Source organism: Ursus americanus, chromosome 4 (assembly GCF_024610735.1).
Source record: "Ursus americanus isolate L20-20 chromosome 4, mUrsAme1.1.p, whole genome shotgun sequence".
In the NCBI taxonomy this organism is placed as follows: Eukaryota; Metazoa; Chordata; class Mammalia; order Carnivora; family Ursidae; genus Ursus; species Ursus americanus.
Window position 1 is genome coordinate 33,386,335 of NC_142130.1, and position 20,851 is coordinate 33,407,185.

At 41.7% G+C, this 20,851-nt stretch overlaps 1 protein-coding gene across 2 annotated transcripts in view; it reads right to left on the reverse strand.

Annotated features, from left to right (window-relative positions):
• Positions 1–8,346: 8,346 nt before the first annotated feature.
• Positions 8,347–20,851, reverse strand: part of UMPS (uridine monophosphate synthetase) — a 28,753-nt gene continuing 16,248 nt past the window's right edge. The window contains exons 6-7 of one of the 2 annotated variants that reach the window (XR_006782437.2): positions 14,050–14,341; positions 8,580–8,716 (exon numbers count right to left, since the gene is read on the reverse strand). Coding sequence is in view for 1 of the 2 variants with exons in the window: in XM_045812613.2 (XP_045668569.2) it covers positions 8,547–8,716 (170 nt within the window). In the remaining variant the exon portion in view is untranslated. Of the gene's footprint in view, positions 8,717–14,049; positions 14,342–20,851 lie in introns of both variants that reach the window. The other variant, XM_045812613.2, reaches the window with a different exon arrangement.

The following is a 20,851-nucleotide window of genomic DNA, read 5'->3' on the forward strand; positions in this document are numbered from 1 at the left end:
GGAGACATCCATAAATAGGTTGCTAAGGACAGTGTCCAGGACATTACTACCTATGTTTTCTTTTAGGAGTTTTATGGTTTCAGGCCTCACATTTAGGTTTTTAATCTATTTTGAGTTTATTTTTGTATATGGTGGAAGAACACGGTCCAGTTTTACTGTTTTGCATGTAGCTGTCCAGGTTTCCCAACACCATTTACTGAAAAGACTCTTCTCGCTATCATATATTCTTGCCTCCTTTGTTGTAGATTAATTGATAATACAGGCATGAGTTTATTTCTGGGCTCGCTATCCTGTTGCATTGATCTGTGTGTCTGTTTTTGTGGCAGAACTGTGCCGTTTTGATTCCTACAGCTTTGTCGTATATCTTGAGAGCTGGGATTGTGATACCTCTACTTTATTCGTTCTCAAGATTGCTTTGGCTATTTGGGGTCTTTTGTGGTTTCACACAAATTTTAAGATTTTGATAAAATGTTGGTATTTTGATAGGGATTGCATCTGTAGATTGAATCTGTAGATTGCTTTGGGTGGTAGGAACGTTATGATATTAATTCTTCCAAACCATGAGCATGTAATATCTTTTCATTTGTGTTATCTTTAACTTCTCTCATCAGTGTCCTAGTTTTCGGTGTATAGGTCTTTCATTTCCTTGGTTAAATTTATTCCTACGTATTTAATTTTTTTGGAGGGGGTGCAATTGTAAATGGGATTGTTTTCTTAATTTCTCTTTCTGCTATTTCATTATTAGTGTATAGAAATGCAACAGATTTCTGTATATTACTTTTGTATCTTTCAACCTTACGGAATTCATTGATCAATTCTAATAGTTTTTCTGGTGGAGTTTTTAGGTTTTCTGCTTATATAGTATCATCTGCAGAGAGTGACAGCTTTATTTCTTTCTTACCATTTTGGGTACCTTTTATTTCTTGTCTGATTGCTGCAGCATGGACTTCCAGTATAAAAGTGATGAGAGTGGACATCCTTGTCCTGTTCCTGATGTTAAAGGAAAGCTTTCCATTTTTCAACATTGAGTATGATGTTAACTGTGGGGTTTTCATATGCAGCCTTTGTTATATTGAAGTATGTTCCACTAAACCCATTTTGTTGAGAATTTTATCATGAATGGATGTATTTTGTCAAATGCTTTTTCACATCTACTGAGATGATCGTGGTTTTTATTCTTTTGTTAATGTGATAGAGCATGTTGATTTGTGAAGGTTGAACCACTCTTGCGTAAATCCCACTTGGTCATGGTGAATGGTATTTTTAAAGTATTGTTGAATTCATTTTGCTGATATTTTGTTGAGAATTTTGCATCTATTTTCATTGGTTTTTGGTGTTGTTGTTTTGGTAATGTCTTTGACTTGGTATCTGGGTAATGAGCACCTCACAGAGTGAATTTGGAATTTTTCCTTGTATTTTTTGAAATACTTTGAGAAGAATAGGTATTAACTCTTCTTTAAATGTTTGGTGGAATTCATCTGTGAAGCCATCTGGTCCTGGGCTTTTGATTGTTGGAAATTTTTGGATTACAGATTCGATTTCATTACTCGTAATAAGTCTATTTAAATTTTGGGGGGCACCTGGGTGGCTCAGGTCATGATCTCAGGGTCTTGGGATCAAGCCCAGCTTTGGGCCCCCTGCTCAGTGGGGAGCCTGCCCTCTGCTGCTCTCCCTGCTTATGCTTGCTCGCACTCTCTCAAATAAATAAAATCTTAAGAAAAAAATATTTATTTCTTCCTGATTTGGTTTTGGAAGGTTGTATGTTTCTAGGAACTTTATCCATTTCTTCTAGGTGGTCCAACTTGTGGCATATAATTTTTTGTAGTATTCTCTTCTCTTATAATCCTTTGTATTTCTGTGGTGTCACAGTTATTCTCCTTCATTTATAATTTTGAGTCCTCTCTTGTTTTTCCTTGATGAGTCTGGATAAAAGTTTGTTGATATTTATCTTTTCAAAGAACCAGCTCTTGATTTCATTGTTTTGTTTTGCTTGGTCTCTATTTCCCTTATTTCTGCTTAATCTTTATTGTTTCCTTCCTTTTCTACTAGCTTTGGGCTTTGTTCTTATTTTTCTAGTTCTTTTAGGTATAAGGTTAGGTTGTTTGAAATTTTTCTTGTTTCTTGAGATATGCCCATATCACTATAAACTTTCCTCTTAGAACAGCTTTTGCTGTGTCCCAAAGATTTTAGACTACCGTGTTTTGTCTCCATATATTTTTTTATTTCCTTTTTGATTTCTTCCTTGACATATTCATTGTTTACTAACATGCTGTTTACCCTCCATGTGTGTTTTTCCCCCCCAGATGTATTTCTTGTCATTGATTTCTAGTTTCATACTATTGTGGTTAGAGAAGATGCTTGATATGACCTAAACCTTAAATTTATTGAGGTGTTTTTTTTTTATGGCCTAACATGTGATCTATCCTGGAGAATGTTCCATGTGCACTTGAAAAGAATGTGTATTCTGCTGTTTCGGGGTGGAATGTTCTCTATATATCTGTTAGGTCCATCTGGTCTAATGTGTTGCTCAAAGACATTGTTGATTTTCTGTCTGGATGATCTATCCATGATGTAAGTGGGGTGTTAAAGTCCCCTATTATTATTGTGCTATTGTCAATTTCTACCTTTATGTTTGTTCATTAATGTTTGCTTCATGTATTTAGGTGCTCCTAGATATTTACAGTTGTTTTGTCTTCTTGTTGGGTTGATCCCTTTATCATTATGTAATGCCCTTCTTTCTCTCTTGTTACAGTCTGTTTTAAAGTCTATTTTGTCTGATATAAGTATTGCTACCCTGGCTCTCTGTTCCCCCTCCACCTCCCATTTGCATTTGTTTTTTCCATCTCTTCACTGTCAGTCTATATGTGTCTTTAGGTCTGAAGTAAGTCTCTTGTAGGCAGCATATAAATGGGTCTTATTGTCTTATTATCTTTTTTATCCATTCAGCCATCCTTTGTCTTTTGATTGGAGCGTTTAGTCCATTTACATTTAAAATAATTATTGATAGGTAAGTACTTATTGCTGTTTTGTTAATTGTCCTCTCTTCAGGTTGTTTTTGTAGCTCTTCTCTGTTCCTTCCTTTATCTCTCTTCCCTTGAGTTGATGGCTTATGTCAGTGTTTTGCTTGCATTCCTTTCTCTCCGTTTTTGTGTGTCTGTTACAGGGTGTTTGTTTGAGCATGGAGCCTACTTAAAACAATCAGTGTGGAGCCCAACACAGGGCTTGAACTCAAGACCCCAAGATCAAGACCTGGGCTGAGATCAAGAGTTGGATGCTTAACCAACTGAGCCACCCAGGCGCCCCAATTACAGGTTTTTGATTTGTGGTTTCCGTTGGGTTCATGTATAACAGCTTATGCATATAGCAGTCTGTGGTAAGTTGATGGTCACTTAAGTTCTAACAAATCTGAAAAGCACCAAACTTCTACTCCCCCTGCATGTTCTATGTATGTCACTTTTTACATTTTATTTTGTGCATCTCTTGACTAATTTGGGGGGTATTAGTGACTTTACTACTTTGATGTTTTAACCTCCATACTGGCTTTATAAGTGATTAATCTACCTTTACTATAGGTTTGCTTTTACCTGTGAAATTTTTTCTTTCATAATTTTCTTCTAGTTACAGCCTTTTCTTTCCACTTAAAGAATCTCCTTTAGTGTTTCTTTTAAGGCTGGCTTCGTGGTGATGAACGCCTTTAGCTTTTGTTAGTTTGGGAGAATCTTTATCTCTCCTGGGTGTAGAGTATTGGCTATTGGGTTTTTTCCTTTCAGTACTTTGAATAATATCATCCCACTTCCTTCTGGCCTGTAAAATTTCTGCTAAAAAATCAACTGATCGCCTTATGGGGTTTCCCTTGTATGTGACTGTTCTTTCTTGTTGCTTAAAAAAAAACATATCACTATTTTTTGTCATTTTAATTATTATGTGTCTTGGGGTGGACCTCCTTGGGTTAATTTTTTGGGGGGCTCTTTGTGCTTCCTTGATCTGCATGTCTGTTTCCTTCCCCAGAATAGACAAGTTTTCAGTTATTATTTCTTCAAATACATTTTTTTTGCTCCCTTGTCTCTCTCTTCTCCTTCTAGGATCCCTGTACTGTGAATGTTATTACACTTGATGGTGTAACTGAGTTCCCTTAACCTATTCTCATTTTTTATTACCTTTTTATTTTTGCCATTCAGCTTAGTTGCTTTCCTTACTGGGTTTTCCAGATCCCTGACCTATTTTTCTGCATCATATAATCTGCTGTTGATTTCCTCTAGTGTATTTTTTATTTCAGTTGTTGAATTCTTCAGCTCTGTTTTTTTATATGTTCTATTTCCTTTTGACGCTCTGAGTTCATATACACTTTTCTCAAGTCCAGTGAGTATCTTTATGACTTTTACTTTATCAGACATGTTGTTTATCTCCATTTCATTTAGCTCTTTTCTTTTATTTTTGTCTTGTTCTTTCATTTGGGATATATTCCTATATCTCACCATTTTGCCTAATTCTTTGTTTCTGTGTATTAAATAGGTCAACTACATCTCCTGGTCTTAAAAGTAGTGGCCTTTTATAGAAAAGGTCCTGCGGTGCCTTGTAGTGCAATCCCCGCTGGTCACTAGAACTAGGTGCTCCGGGGTGTCCCCTGTGTGGGCTGCATGTGCCCTACTGTGGGTGGCTGAGCCATGGTTGCCTTTAGCCCAGACAGCTGCAGTGAGCTGCTTTGTCCCTGTGGGTGCACTGGGCAGGGTTTGGTCTCTGTGCAGTTGAGAGGCCTGTTTGAGGCCATTTTGGGCTCACTGGCAGGTGGGGCTGGCAGTCAGACTTGCTGTCTGCAATTAGTCTCTGTTACAATCTGGGATGGGGCTTGCTCCCTGCCGGGCTAACTGAAAGGCTTCGGTTGGTGGGCAGAGCTGGCCATCAGACTCAGTCTGCAATTAGTGTGTCTGCCTCAGTTCAAGCAGCCATTTCTTTTGGAGATATCACTGCAAGCACAGAGGTGAGAACCGGGAAGGCTGATTCTTGGTGGAATACGGTTTTTGTCTCCCTGGTAACCAGGGCTGGGTCTGGGAGCGCTGCGGCACATCGTTCAGTGTATTGATTAGCTATTGCATAACAAGCCACCTCAGGGTTCCGTGGCGTACAATAAACAGCACTTATCATCATGCTCGCAGGCTGACAGACCAGTGGGTCTCCTGTGGAAGGTTGGTGTGGGCTCCACTCTACTTTTTTTCTTACTCTTCTGGGACCTATGGGCTAACCAGGGCACATTCTTCTTATGGTGGTAGCAGAGCTGAGTCTGGGTTCAGAATGAGTATGCTGTCACCTCCCCCCACATTCCATTGGCCGAAGTAAGTTACATGGCCAAGACTACTATCAGTGGGGTAGTATGGATGGATCCAGAGAATGGATGGATCCAGAGAAGAAGGGAGAAGGGGGACAATAATAGAATTGTCACTTTAGTTTTGGTGCTTTCTATTGAATCCTGAGAGCAATGGAAGAACATGTCTCTCCAATTGAGACGGATAGGAAGGGAAAACTGGCTGATGTCTGTTATGATGGTATGGAAGTCCTTTTGAAAGTTTAGAACCTAAGTTCCATAATGACCATGCCAGTGATAGTCTGTTTCACTTCCTGTGTTCAATAAATACTGGTTGATTAAATGCTGAAGGAATATACATATAGCTACAAATCTACATATAAAGGGGTGAAAAAGCTGAATGTATCTACCTACATAAAAGAGGAGTAAAGAGAGTATAACAAAAATACCAAATTGGAGTCAAGAGACAGGGATTCTCATCCTTACTCTGCTTGTAATTAGCTCTTCTGAAAACTTGCAATCATTTCTCACCGAACCTCATTTCTTCATCTGTGGAATGGGATGATTGAATCAGATGATCCCTAAAGGGCTTCCAATTTCAGTCTCCTAAGATTCTGGGATTTCCTAGGATTCTAAGTCACCACTTCAGCTGCTGGCAGATCCCATTCCATTGGCTAGATATCCCCCCATACCTCTGCACCACCAGCTTCCACCTGATGGGCCCTTTAAAAAGCACAGGCTCAGGGCATCTCACTCACTAGTGTGGGTAGGAGCCCAAGCCCTGAAGGGCCCCATGAACAAGGAGCCTAAGAAACCGTCGGCTGCTGCAGCCTGCCAGGGAATCATATGACTGGGCTCAGGATTAATGGTTTGACAGTCCTTTCCTCTCGGGGCTGCATGTGTCACTACCTGTCTCCAGGCTTCCGGTGTTACAGATGACAGTCTGCTACTAGTCCGATTCATTTTTTTGGGTAAATCTTTATCCTTGAAGTTCAATAATTTTTATAGGATATGCCTAAGCCTGTGCCTTTGTCCCTAACTCCTGCCTAGCATTTAGTGGGCTCCTTTAATCTGCAAACTCAAGTATTTTCAAACTAGAAATTGTCATTTATTCCTAAAATGATTTCCTCTCCTCCCAGAATGTCTTCTTTTATTCCATGCATCTGTCCTCTAAGGCTCTCATCTATTCCCTATTTCCATGTCTTTGTCTCTCTTCTGAATTTTGATGATTTCTGCCACTTGATCTTCCAGCCCATGAATGTAGTTCTCAATATTATCATACCATCTTTAGATTTCCAACACACTTTCAAATTCAAAACTAAAATTATTTAAGTTCTCCCAAAACTTGGGTCTTGTTTTTGTTATTTTGGTCTCTGAAGTGTGATGTTTCCTGTGGCAACTCATGCTCACCAGAAGCCTTGTGCTCACGAAGACTCAGAAGCATTTTGCTGGGCCCCATTCCAGGCACAGAAAATACTGCGATGAACAGAACAGTGAACCCCTGCTCTCTTGGAGCTCACACCTGTTACGGGTGCTTTTCTTCGCTTTCCTCCCAGGTTGCTGGATCTCCTCAGGCGCTCCTTCGTCTCCCCCTGGCTCTGTACGCCTTGAGAGGCGGGGAGGACCCTCCTAGAGCAGCAACTCTATGGCTGGTGGGAGGCCTACCGACTTCTAAGTGCCAGCGTCACAGTCACTAGGACAGTCTCAGTCAAAAACCTCAGCTCCTCCCAAGCAGGGAAAATCCAGCTGCCCCTCTGGTGCACGCACCACGCGCACACGCCACTTCTCTGCAAGTCCTGAGCCTCCTCACCAGTTCCATCTTCCTACCCACTTAATGGAGACAATACCCACCCTCTTCTTCAGAGATCCTGGCAGAGCCTGGGTCATGCTTCCAGGCTTTACCTGAATGAACCCACCAGCCATTTTGTTCAGTAGAGATGAGTGAATGGGAGTTGAGAGGAACTAACATTAAAGGTGACTTCAGGCTGCCACCTTCACCCTCCGGAGCCTGTTTTCGGATTCGGGCAGTCCCCAGGGGCTTTTCCTAGGGCCGACTCCCATCAACATGACAAAGGCTTAATGGGACCAAGACTCCAGGTCTGTTAGTCACAGGCTGCAGGGATAGCCTTCACGGGCAACTGCCACACCAGCCCTGCTCAAACAGACCTTGAGGTGGGGGCCATTCACAATGCTCACCTGAGCTCACACCCTTCATTCCCTTCCCTCCAGATGCTTCCTGAAAAGACAAAAGAAATGCATAGAATTGGGGAAAATCTCTAGCGGTACTGGAGAAGAGGGATCATCCAGAAACTCAGAACTGGTGGGAGAAATCGTGTATTTGGGACCAGGGGAGAAGGGCCGCTCAGCTGGCTGGGACACGTGCGTGAGGGTGGGGCCTGGGAAGGCAGATGTCCCTGCCCCCACCTCAGCAGAAACCCAGAACTGGCAACAACAATGTCAACTCTGTGGCTGGGCTTTCTCTTCATTTCTAGCGAAGGCAGACTTCCCATCCACGACAGTTGGGATAATTAGGCAGGATCCTGGGCAAACCTTCCAATGGAACCTTAGATGTCTTGACACTGCTGTCTTTCTAAGGAATTGAAAGAGCAGCTTGCCTACTTTTAACCTGAGTCAGGCACGAGGAAGTTGTGACGGGTGCAGCACAGGCCCACAGCGGCCGCCCTGGTGGGGAAAGGAGTCAGGGCACCTCACCCTTGGGTGAAATGAAAACCAGATACTGGCTTCAGGGTTACAGCTACCATCGTCTTCCCCCCTTCCTCCCTCTGGATACCTGGACTATCACTTCTAAGTAGGAAAGAAGAATAGCTAATAGTTAAATATTATTTGGGCATCACATAAGACACAGAATAAAGGACACATGAAACTGTACTGGTTTGAGCCTTTTGAGGTCTTTCATTGCTGTCACAAAAATTTTATCAAAAAAGTCTAATCTAGAGATAGGGGGAAATGCTCAAATATGAAAGACCCCAACACACGCAGAACTGTGCCTGCTTAACCAACATCAGTATCAATTAAAAAAAAGAAAAAAAGCTTGAACATGAATTTATTACAGTTACAATGCTGTGATTACTCATTATTTCCTAAAGGCTGTGAGAAATCCAAAAGTCATTCCAACACAGAACCCATGAAAGAATCCAACCCATTAAGTGTTGCTTGTTATTTCAAGCCAATGCATCTCAGGAGACCATGTATCTTCAAGGTCTTCACAAAAATGTATCCAAGATACTCAAATACCGAGTCTACTCAAATAAGCTTCCCACGCAGCTTTTCGGTACAACTCAGCTGCTTCCAGACGATTAGATGATGATGTTATGCCCCGGCCTACAATGATGATATCAGAACCTCGTTTGCCAATAACTTCTTGTGGGCTATTGTACTGCTGGCCAAGATTATCCCCTGCAAAAACACAAAAGTCACTATTTAACACAATACCAAAAAAAAAAAAAAAAAGAAACCAATCAAATGAGTTTTCTGAAAAAGTATCTAACCAGCTTTAAATAAGTATGTGCCATACGTGCTATCCGTGCCCCTCCGGGACAGCAAGTGCTGAAAAGCAGGTGAAGGGACCCCCTGGATAGGCCAGAGATGCCATGGCGGAGAAAGATGCTAACCAGCCTCTCTTCAGTGCTGAATTTTAGGGCATTTACAGTTAACAGTATCAAAAACCAGTAAGTCTCCTATGTTGCCGAGAAAGGTTCATTACCAAAAGCCAATAAAAATTGGCCTCACAAACACAATTATACATTTCAGAATCACTGTGACACGGTTGGAAAATTCCTCACAAACCTCTAACCTGACCACTCCAAAATGAGTCTTCCTGTCACAACCCCAGCAGGTGCTCAGACTGCACACAAACCCGGACCCTTAATTTTGACTTTTTACTTCATCACATTTAACTTAAATGATTTACTTTGTTTTTTAATCAAAGTATAATTGACATACAATATCCTATTATTCAGGCGTATGGCATAATGATTTGACATTTTCATACATTAGGAACTGATCTCCAGGAGAAGTCACTGCCGCCGTTACCACACTGACTCCCTACGCTGCACGTCACACCCCACGGCTTACTGATTTTATAAGGAGAAGTCTGTATCTCTTCACCCCCTCCCCGTTTCCCCCGCTCCCCAACTGCTCCCCCAACTAGTAACCAACACTGCTTCCTGTCTCTGAGTCTGTTTCTGCTGTTTGGTTTGGTTTAGATTCCAGTAGAAGTGAAATCAAGGTATTGGTCTTTGACTTATTTTACTTGGCAGAATACCCTCCAGGTTCATCCACGTCGTCACAAATGACAAGAGTTCACCTTTTTTTTTTTTTTTTAATGGCGGAGCAACATGCCATTGTATGACCTACACCTCATCTTCCCCGTGTATCTGTAACGGACGCTCGCGCCGCTTGCGTATCTCGGCTACTGTACGTAATGCCGCATGAGCCTGTGCGTGCGCGTCCTCCAACTGGTGGTTTTGTTTTCTCCTGGTAAAATACCCAGCACTGCAATCGCTGATCATATGACAGTTTTATTTTTAATTTTTTGAGAGACCAGTACCGTTTGCCACAGTGGCTGCACCGATTTACTTTCCTACCCAACACTAGCGGACTAGGGTTCCCTCTTCACATCCCCGTTCTCCATGATTAGTGATGCCCACTGTCTTCTCACGTACCTGTTGACCATCTGCGTGTCTCCTTTGGAAATATGTCTATTCAGGTCCTCTGCTCATTTTTTTAATTTTTTTTTTTAAGATTTTATTTATTTATTCGACGGAGATAGAGACAGCCAGCGAGAGAGGGAACACAAGCAGGGGGAGTGGGAGAGGAAGAAGTAGGCTCATAGCGGAGGAGCCTGATGTGGGACTCGATCCCATAACACCGGGATCACACCCTGAGCCGAAGGGAGACGCTTAACGACTGCGCCACCCAGGCGTCCCCCTCTGCTCATTTTTAAATCAAGGCTTTTTAAAAAATAAAATGTGTAAGTTCTTTATTTTGAATATTATCCTTTTATTCTTATTTGATGTATTATTTGCAAATTCCTTCTCCCATTCAGTGGGTGCCTTTTCTGTTACTTGATGGTTTCCTCTGCTGTGCCAAAACTTTTTAGTTGGATGTAATTCTAGTATTTTAGTTTTTGTTGCCCTTGCTTATAGAGACTGATCCAAAAAAATATTGCTAAAACTAATGTAAAAGAGCTTGCTGCTTATGTTTTCTTCTGGGAGTTTACAACTTCAGGTCTTACATTCAAGTCTGGATGCATTTTGAATTTATTTTTGCATATGATCTAAGAAGTGGTCCAGTTTAACTCTTCTGTGCATAGCTGTCCAGTTTCCCCAACACCATTTATTAAAGAGATGGTCTTTCCCCCCACTGTACATTCTTGTCTCCTTTGTCATAGATTAACTGACCACGTAAGAGTGTTCATCTTTGGTCTCTCCATTCCATTCCACTGATCTATGTGATTGTGTCCAGGCCAAGACTATATTACCTCAGTTACTACAGCTTTGTAAGTATAGTTGGAAATCAGGAAGCATGATCCTTCCAGCTTTGCTCCTCTTCCTCAAGACTGCTTTGACTATTTGAGGTCTTTTGTGGTTCTATACAAATGTTAGGATTCTTTGTCCTAGTTCTGTAAAAAACGTCACTGTTATTTTAATGGAGATTGCATTGCATCTGTAGACTGCTTCGGGTAGTATGGACATCTTATAATTCTTTTAATCCATGAGCACAGAATACTTTTCTATATATTTGTATCATCTTCAATTTCTTTCATCAAGGTCTTAACAGTTTTCAGAGTACAGGTCTTTCACTTCCTTGGTGAAATTTATTCCTAGGTATTTTTTTCCTTTGGATGCAACCGTAAATGGGTTTTCTTCTCTCTGTGATAGATTATCAGTGCACAGAAACAACTGATTTCTGTATGTTAATTTTGTAACCTGAGAACTCTACTGAATTCATTTATTCTGTTTTTTGGTGGACTCTTCAGGGTTTTCTGTAGAGACGCACCTCATCTTACTGCACTTTACTGTGCTTCACAGATATTGCATTTTTTACAAACTGAAGGTTTGCGGCAACCTTGCATTCAGCAAGTCTATTGGCCCCATTTTTCCAACAGCCTTTGCTTACTTCGTATCTCTATCACGTGTTGGTACTTTTCATATTTGAAACTTCATTATTGTTGTATTTGTTACAGTAATCTGTGATCAGTGATCTTTGATGTTATTAATATAATTGTTTTGGGGCACAACAAAGTGTACCCACATAAGTTGTTGAACTTTATAAATGTATGTGTTCTGCCTGCTCTGCCACCAGCCATCTCTCTCCCTCTCCTGTCCCTCCCTAGTCCAAGACACAGCAATACTGAAATCAGGCCACTTAATAACCATGCAATGCTCTAAGTGTTCAAATGAAAGGAAGAGTCACATGTCTCACATGTCTCTCTCTGAATCAAAAGCTAGAAATGATTAAGCTTAGTGAGAAAGGCATGCTGAAAGCCAAGACGGGCTGAAAACTAGTCCTCTTGCACCGTACAGCAAAGCTGTGAATGCAAAGAGAAAGTTCTTGAAGGAAATTAAAAGTGCTACTCTACTGAACACACGAAAGATAAGCAGCACCACCTTACTGTGGATATGGAGAGAGCTTCAGTGGTCTGGAGAGCAAATGAGGCACAACACTCCCTTAACCCAAAGCCTAATCCAGAGCAAGGCCCTAACTCTCTTCAGTTCTATGAAAGCTGAGAGAGGTGAGGAAGTTGCAGAAGAAAAGCTGGAAGCCAGCAGAGCGTGGCTCATGAGGTTAAGGAAAGAAGCCGTCTCTGTATCATGAAAGTGTCAGGTGGCGCGCCTGGGTGGCACAGCTGGTTGAATGTCCGACTCTCGGCTCGGGTCATGATCTCAGGGTCTTGAGATCAAGCCCCGCGTCAGGCTCTGGGCTCACTGAGGAGTCTGTTAGAGGTTCTCTTTCTCTCTCTCTCCCCCTGCCCCTCCCCCAAGCTTGCTCTCTCTCTATATATATCCAGAAGACCTAGCTCAGATAAGTAATGGAAGTGGCTACACTAAACAGATTTTTAGTGTAGATTGAACAGCCTTCTGTTGAAAGAACATGCCAGCTAGGACTTTCATAGCTAGAGAGAAGTCAATGGCTTCAAAGTTTCAAAGGACAGACTGACCCTCTTTTGTTGGGTGCTGATGCATCTGTGACTTTAAGGTGAAGCCAGTGCTTGTTTACCATTCTGAAAATCCTAGGGTCCTTAAGAATGATGCTAAATCCACTCTGCCTCTGCTCTACAGACGGAACAGCAAAGCCTGGCTGACAGCACATCTGTTTACAACATGGCTCACTGAGTATTTGAAGTCCGCTGAGGAGACCTACTGCTCAGAAAGATTCCAAATATTACTGCTCCCTGACAGTGTACTTGCTTACCCACGAGTTTTGCTGCACATGTACAATGAGACGAATGTTGTCACGTTTGCTAATAAAACATCCATTCTGTAGCCCATAGATCAAGGAGTAATTTCACATTTCAGGTCTTATTATCTAAGAAATACATCTCCTGGAGCGCCTGGGTGGCTCAGTCAGTTAAGCACCCGACTCTTGCTGTCAGCTCGGGTCATGGGCTAATGGGTCCTGAGATCGGGCCCCGCATCAGGCTCTGTGCTCAGCAGGGAGCCTGCCTGAAGATTCGCTCCCTCTGTTGTTCCCCCCACTCATTTCTCTCGGGTATGCACGTGCACTCTCGCTCTCAAATAAATCAATCAATCTCATAAAGTTATAGCTGCCATAGACCGTGATTCCTCTGACGGAACTGGGCAAAATAAATGGAGGGGATTCACCATTCAGGCTGCCGTTAACAACATTTGTTCAAAATATCAGCATTAACAGCAAGAGCTTGGAAGTTGCTTCCAGCCCTCATAGATGACTTTGAGGGGTTCAAGACCTGAGTGGAAAAAGTAACTGCAGACGTGGGGGCAAGAGCAAGAGAACGAGAATTAGAAATGGAGCGTGAAGATGTGACTGAACTGCTGCCATCTCGGATAAACCTGAACGGCTGGGGAGCTGCTTGTTACGGATGAGCAGAGAACCAAGAACACGGTTCTTGAGAGAGGAACCTACTCCTGGGCAAGATGCTGTTAAGACTGTTGGAAGGACGACAAGGGATTCAGAATGTTACCTAAACTTGATAAAGCAGTGGCAGGGTTTGAGGGGACTGACTCCAATTTTGAAAGACGTTCTACTGCAGTTAAAAATGCTATCAAACAGGGACGCCTGGGTGGCTCAGTCGGCTGAACGCCCTACTCTTAATCTCAGCTCAGGTCTTGATCTCAGGGTCGTGAGTTCAAGCCCTGTATTGGGCTCCACACTGGACGTGGAGCCTACTTAAAAAAAAAAAAAAAAGCTATTAAACAACACTGCATGCTATAGAGAAACTGTTCATGAAAGAGTCCGTCGATGATAACACACTTCACTGTCTTATTTTTAAAAACTGCCACAGCTGCCCCAACTTCAGCAATCACCACTCATGATCAGTCAGCAGCCATCAAAACCGAGGCAAGAACTTCCACCAGCAAAAAGATTACAACTTGCTGAAAGCTCAGATGAAGGTTAGCATTTTTTAGCAATGAAGTAAATTGTTTAATCCAGGTACGTACGTTGTTATTTTAGGTATAAAGCTACTGAACACTTACTACTCTACAGCCGAAGCACAACTTTTATACGCACGCGCAGCCACAGCTTACCTGACCTGCTTTACTGCGGTGGGTGCCGCGCGGTCTGCTACTGAAGCTGCGGCACCCCTGAGGCGTTCCTGGGTTTAGTACTGCGTCTTCTACAACTACCGCGCTTTACCTTTTCCTTTCTGATTTGGGTTCTTTTTATTCTTCTTGCCTGACTGCTCTCGGTTGGACTTCCAATGCTATGACGCGTAGTATTTTACTGAGGACATGTACCATCAGTTTCAGGGGGACAACATGATCTCATATTTGTATACGCTGCCAACTCATCACAGGAAGTCTAGTTGACGATTACCACCTTGAGTAATCACAAAAAATCCTTGTGATGAGAACTTTTAAGACCCTCTTAGCAAAATTTTCCAAAATGCAATACAGTATTATTAATTAGTCACCACGCTGTACATTACATCCCTCTTATTTTGTAACGAAGTATGCACTTTTTGACACCCTTCACTCATTTTGCCCACTCCCCACCCCCAGCCTCTGGCAACCACTCATCTGTTCTCTAGAACTATGAACTTGTTTTTAGATTCCACATACAAGTGAGATCATATGGTATTTGTCATTCTCCGACTTATTTCACTTTGCATAATGTTTTTAAGGTCCATCCATCTATGTTGTTGCAAATGGCAAGATTTCATTATTTTTATGTCATAATATTCCACCATGTGTAAGTACTTTCTATTGCATACATCCACTGATGGACACTGACATTGTTTCCATATCTTGGCTATTATGAATACTCCTGCAGTGAATATGGGGGTGGATGTATCATTATGAGTTAGTGTTTTTGTTTTCCTTGGATTAATACTCAGAAGTGAAATTACTGGTCATACAATTTTAATTTTTTGAGGAACCGCCACACTGTTTTCCACGTTAGCTGTACCAATTTACATTCCCAGGAACAGAGCACAAGGGGTCCCTTTTCTCCACAGCCTTGCCAACACTTCTTGTCTGATAATAGCCAATCTGACAGGTGTGAGGTGCTATCTCGTTATGGCTTTGATCTGCATCCCCTGATGATTAGTGATGTTAAGCATCTTTATGTGCCTGTTGGCCATCTGTATGTCTACTTTGCAAAATGTCTTTTCGGATCTTCTGCCTATTTTTTAATTGGATTGTTATTTCTTTTTTTCTGGCTACTAAGGTATACGAGTTTAGTATATACCTGGCATATTAACCCCTTATCGAATACATGATTAGCCAATATTTCCTCCCATTGAGTAGGTACCTTTTAACTTAGTTTTGTTGATGGTCTCCTTTGCTGTGCAGACTCTCTAGTCTGATATAATTCCACTTACTTGTTTTTGCTTTTGTTGCTTTCAGTTTTGATCCCATTCAAAAAAATCACTGCCAAACCTGATGTCAAGGAGCTTACCACCTGTTTTCTTCTAGGAGTTTTATGGTCTCAAGCCTTACTTCAAATCTTTAATCTGTTTTATTAAATTCTGTGTTTGGTGTAAGACAGTGACACAGTTTTTCTTTTGCATGTGACTGTCCAGGTCCAAGACCATTTTATTGAAGAGAATGTCCTTTCCCCACTGTATATTTTAGCTCCTTTGTTGTAAATTAATTGACCATATATGCATGGGTTTATTTCTGATCTATGAGTCTGTTTTTATACCAATATTGTTTGATTACTATAGCTCTGTAATTATAGTTTGAAGTCAGGGAGTGTGATGCCTCTAATTTTGTTTTCTTAAGATTGCTTTGGCCAGATATATCTGGGGACTTTTTTGATTCCATACAGATATTAAGATTGTTCTGTTTCAGTGAAAAATCCCATTGGAATTGTTATAGGAATGCATCAAATCTATTGATTTTGAATAGTATGGACATTTTTAACAATATTAAGTCTTTCAGTCCGTGAGCATGAGTATGTTCCCATTTATTTGTGTCATCTTCAATTCTTTCATCAATGTCTCCCAGTTTTCAGTATACAGGTCTTTCACCTCTTTGGTTAAATTTATGCCTATGTAATTTATTCTTTTTAATGCCATTTTAATGTGATTGTCTAAATTTCTGATAGTATGATATTAAGTGTATAGAAATGCAACAGATTTTTATATCCTACAACTTGACTGAATTCATTGGTTCTAACGGTTTTTTGGTGGAGTCTTTAGGGTTTTCTATATAATATGTAATCTGCAAATAGTGACAGTTTCACGTCTTCATTTCCAATTTGGATGACTTCTGTTTCTTTTTCTTTTTTTATTAATTTTTTAAAAAAGATTTTATTTATTTGACAGAGAGAGAGAGCCAGAGAAAGAGGGAACACCAGCAGGGGGAGTGGGAGAGGAAGAAGCAGGCTTCCAGCAGAGCAGGGAGCAAAGGCAGACGCTTAACGACTGAGCCACCCAGGCGCCCCTTGTTTCTTTTTCTTGACTAACTTCTGTGGCTAGGACTTCTAGTACTATGAAATAAAAGTGATGAGAGTGGGCATCCTGGTCTTATTCCTGATCTTAGAGGGAAAGCTTTTATTTTTCACTGCTGAGTACGATGTTAACTGTGGGCTTTTCATACATGGCCTTTATTATGTTGAGGTATGTTCTCTCTACATCCACTTTGTTTTCATCATAAATGGATACTGAATTTTGTCAAATGCTCTTTCTGCATGTGTTGAGATGATCGTATGATTTTTATTCTTCATTTTGTTAATGCAGTGTATCACACTGATCTGCGGAAGCTGAACTATCCTGGCATCCCTGGATTTAATCCCAGCTGATCATGGTGTCAAATCCTTTTTTTTAAAAAAGCTTATATTTAGGGACGCCTGGGTGACTCAGTCAGTTAAGCGTCTGTCTTCGGCTCAGATCATGATCCCGGGGTCCTGGGATCGAGCCCCGCATGGGGCTCCCTGCTCAGCAGGGAGTCTGCTTCTCCCTTTGCTTGCTGCTCCCCCTGCTTGAGCACTGTCAAATAAATAAAATAAAAAAAGATTTTACTTATTTTAGAGAGAAAGAGAGCATGCACCTGTGGGGCAGAGGGAGAGAATCCTCAAGCAGACTTCCTGCTGAGTGCGGAGGGCTCAATCCAAGAATCAGGAGATCACAACCTGAGCTGAAACCAAGAGTTGGATGCCCAACCACAACTGGGCCACCTAGTGCCCTGGTACATGATCCTTTTAAGATACCATTGAATTCAGTTTGCTATTTGGTTGAGGATTTTTGCATCTATGTTCATCAAGAATATACTGGCTTATAATTTTCTGTTCTTGTGGCATTCTTGTCTGGTTTTAGTATCAGATTTATTTTGGGGCCTAACATACTATCTACCCTGAAGAATGTTCTATGCGCACTTAAGAAGAAAGAATATTCTAGGAGTGCCTGGGTGGCTCAGATGGTTAAGCATCTGCCTTCGGCTTGGGAACTGGGATAGAGCCCCGCGTCGGCCTCCCTGCTCAGCCGGGAGTCTGCTTCTCTCCCCCCCCCCCAACTCCTGCTATCTCTCTTTCTCTCTCTCAAATAGATAAATCTAAAATTTAAAAAAAAAGGATATTCTATTGCTTTTGGATGGAATGTTCTGTACATATCTGTTAAGTCCATCTGGTCTAATGTGTTAAGGCTGATGTTCATTTACTGGTTTTCTGTTTGGATGATTTATTGATGTGAGTGAGGTATTAAAATCCCCTACTGTTGTATTACTGTGTATTTCTCCCTTTAGGACTGTTGATATTTGCTTTATACATTTAGGTGCTCCTGTGCTGGGTGCCAAAAGAGTTACATCCTCTTGCTGGACTGACTCCATCATTATGTAATGATGCCCTTGTCTATCTCTTATTACAGTCTTTGATGAAAGTCTATTTGGGCTGATAAAAGTCTATTTCTTCTGGTTTTCGTTTGCATGGAATATCTTTCCCATCTCTTCACTTTTAGTCTATGTATGAAGTGAGTTCTTATACTTTGCTTACATCTGAACTGAGTCTCTTATAGACAAGACATGAATAGGTCTGGTTTTTAAAATCCATTCAGCCACTCTTTTGATTGGAAAATTTAGTCCATTTAAAGTAATTACTGTTAGGTATGTACTTACTGCCATTCTGTTGAATTGTTTTACGGTTGCTCTCTGTTCTTCTCTTGCTCTCTTCCTTTGTGAGTGTGACCTTCTTCAGTGGGAAGCTTGGGTTCCTTTACCTCGTGCACCTACTCAAGGATTTTGCATTGTTGTTACCCTAAGGCTTACGTTTAACAACTTACGTCTATTTTAAGTTCATAACAAATTGTTTGACAACATTCTAAAGCTCTACATTTTTTCTCCCTTTCCATCTTTTACATTTTCGATATCACACTTTATACTTATCTTACAAATCCTTTAATTATTGTAGTTATAATTATTTTTATTACTTTTGTCTTTTAACTTGGGACTAATCTACTACCTTTACTATATATATTTACCTTTACAGTGAGATTTATTCTTTTGTATGTTTTCTTGTTACTAATTAGCATCCTTTTGTTTCAGCCTAAAGAAGTCCCTTTAATATTTCTTGGAAGGCTGGTTTAGTGATGATGAACTCCTCCTTTAGCTTTTGCTGTTGTGGAAAACTATCTTTCAATTCTTTGTTGGAAGATTTTTCTTTGAGCACACGGACTGTACCTCACCACTCCCTTCCGGCCTGCGGTTCCTGCTGAAAGAGCTGAGAGTCTGTACACACACAAGGCAGTGGTTTTGCTCTTGCTGCTTTTTAGAGTCTCTCCTTGTCTTTAACTTTTGACATTTTACCTTTTTTTCCGCTCCAAGTGTTTACACTCCAGCCAGCTAACACACAGTACAGCCGACACTTTGCGTCTTGCTGTGGAGTCTCTGGATTCATCTTATTTGGAACTTTGCGGGCTGCCTGGATCTGGGTGTCTGTTTCCTTCCCCAGGTTAGGGAAGTTTTCAGTCATTACTTCTTCTTCCAATAATTTTTCTTTCCCTTTCTCTCTCCTCAGTCTGGGACCCCTATATTGTGAATGTCAGTCAACTTAATGTCCCATAGGTCCCATTAGCTACCTTCACTTTTTTCATTTTGCTGTTCCAACTGGGTGAGTTCTCCAACCTTATCAAGTTCACGGTTCCTTGTCTTTCATCGAGTCTGCTCCTGAACTCTGCCCATGTATTTTTCAGTTTAGTTGTTGTATTCCTCAGCTCTGGGACTTCTGGTGTGTCTTATTCTTACAGCTGGAACATAAAACCCTTTGTTTCTTCATTTTGCTTGTTGACTCGGTTTCTATGCATGAGATTAAATAACCACCTCTCCCAGTCTTGAAAAAATGGCCTTGCATAGGAGATAAACTTTGTCGTTCAAACCTGCCCTCTCAGCTGTCTCACAAACCTTTGTGATTGTTCAAGCAGTCTACTGTATTTTTTTCTAAAAGATTTTATTTATTCCTTCGACAGAGAGACAGCCAGCGAGAGAGGGAACACAAGCAGAGGGAGTGGGAGAGGAAGAAGCAGGCTCCTAGCGGAAGAGCCTGATGTGGGGCTCAATCCTACAACGCCAGGATCACGCTGGGCTCGATCCTAGAACGCCAGGATCACGCCCTGAGCCAAAGGCAGACGCTTAACGACTAAGCCACCCAGGCGCCCCAGTCTGTTGTATTTTTAATTGCTCCCAGCAGCTGGAAGTATGCCAAGACTTGTCAGTGCCCAAAGAAGGATCTTAGCACCTAGATTCAGGCTGATTGGAAGCCAGGCCCTCAGGCAACAGCTTTTAAAACCAAATATATATATAGTTCTGTGAGACCACAAGCATAAGCCCCACTGGCCACCAGAGCCAGGTTATCTGGAGGTGTCTGTCTCCCCGGTGGCAGTAGCAAAACTCAGGGCCCCAAATGAGCATCTACCCTCTTCTCTGGGAGTTACTGGCAAGCTGTAACGAGGCAGAGGAAGAGTGTAAAGATGGTGTCTACCAGCTCTGTTCCCTGAAAAGAGATCTGCAGGTCCCAGGTACGTGCCAAGCCTGAAGCCTGCCCCTCGGTCTGAAGCTCCAAAGCAAGCAAATACGCCTCTTTCACAGAAAGACTGGTTGCAGTAGCCTGCCAAGATCTGACCGATTGTTAATTGTTCCAAGGGACCCAGAACATAAGCTCCTCTGGCCTCCAAAGCCAAGTGACTAAAGGATGTCCCCTGGGCAGCAGCTGCAAAAATCGGGACACCAACTATGTGTAAAAACTCCCTTTTGGAGAGGCTCGTACTGTGCTGTGGCAGGGGGAGAGCACGAAGATGGCGCCCACCAGTCTCCATCCCTGAAGAATCTGCAGTAGGCTCTTAGATGTGTGAAATTAGGTGCCTGCCCCATCAGGCCAGCACTTTATTATTAACAAATGAGCCTTTTTACTCAAAGTCTGAGCACTGTCAGCTACCTCTACTAGGGTGGGTGAGTCCAAGTGTGTGAGCCCTTTTAGAGCCATGTCTCAGGTCACTAGTCTTATGGATACAAGTCCAGTTGAATTTTCAAAAGTTGGGAGTACCTGAGGGGCAGTTCAATCCCTTCACTCCTTAGAAGGGAAGTCAAAACTTGGAGCCTCCCCCTAAGTCGGCTTAATGGTGAGACTGTGTTCCAGCCTCTCTTACCCACTCTGCTGTGGTTTTCTTCTCATTTGCCAAATGTATAGTCCTTGCTCAGCCAGACTTCAGGTTTTCCAGAGAAACTATTCCACACATAGTTGCAGACTCGGGAGGAGGTGAGTTCAGGATCTTCCTGCATCACCAGATTGAACCAGAGCCCCACATTTCCCCTTTAAAATTCTATTGCTCTTGAATCCTTCTGTGAAATGGCTTATCTTTCAAATATTCCTAAAACCTAGATCCTATCTAGACAAAGAATT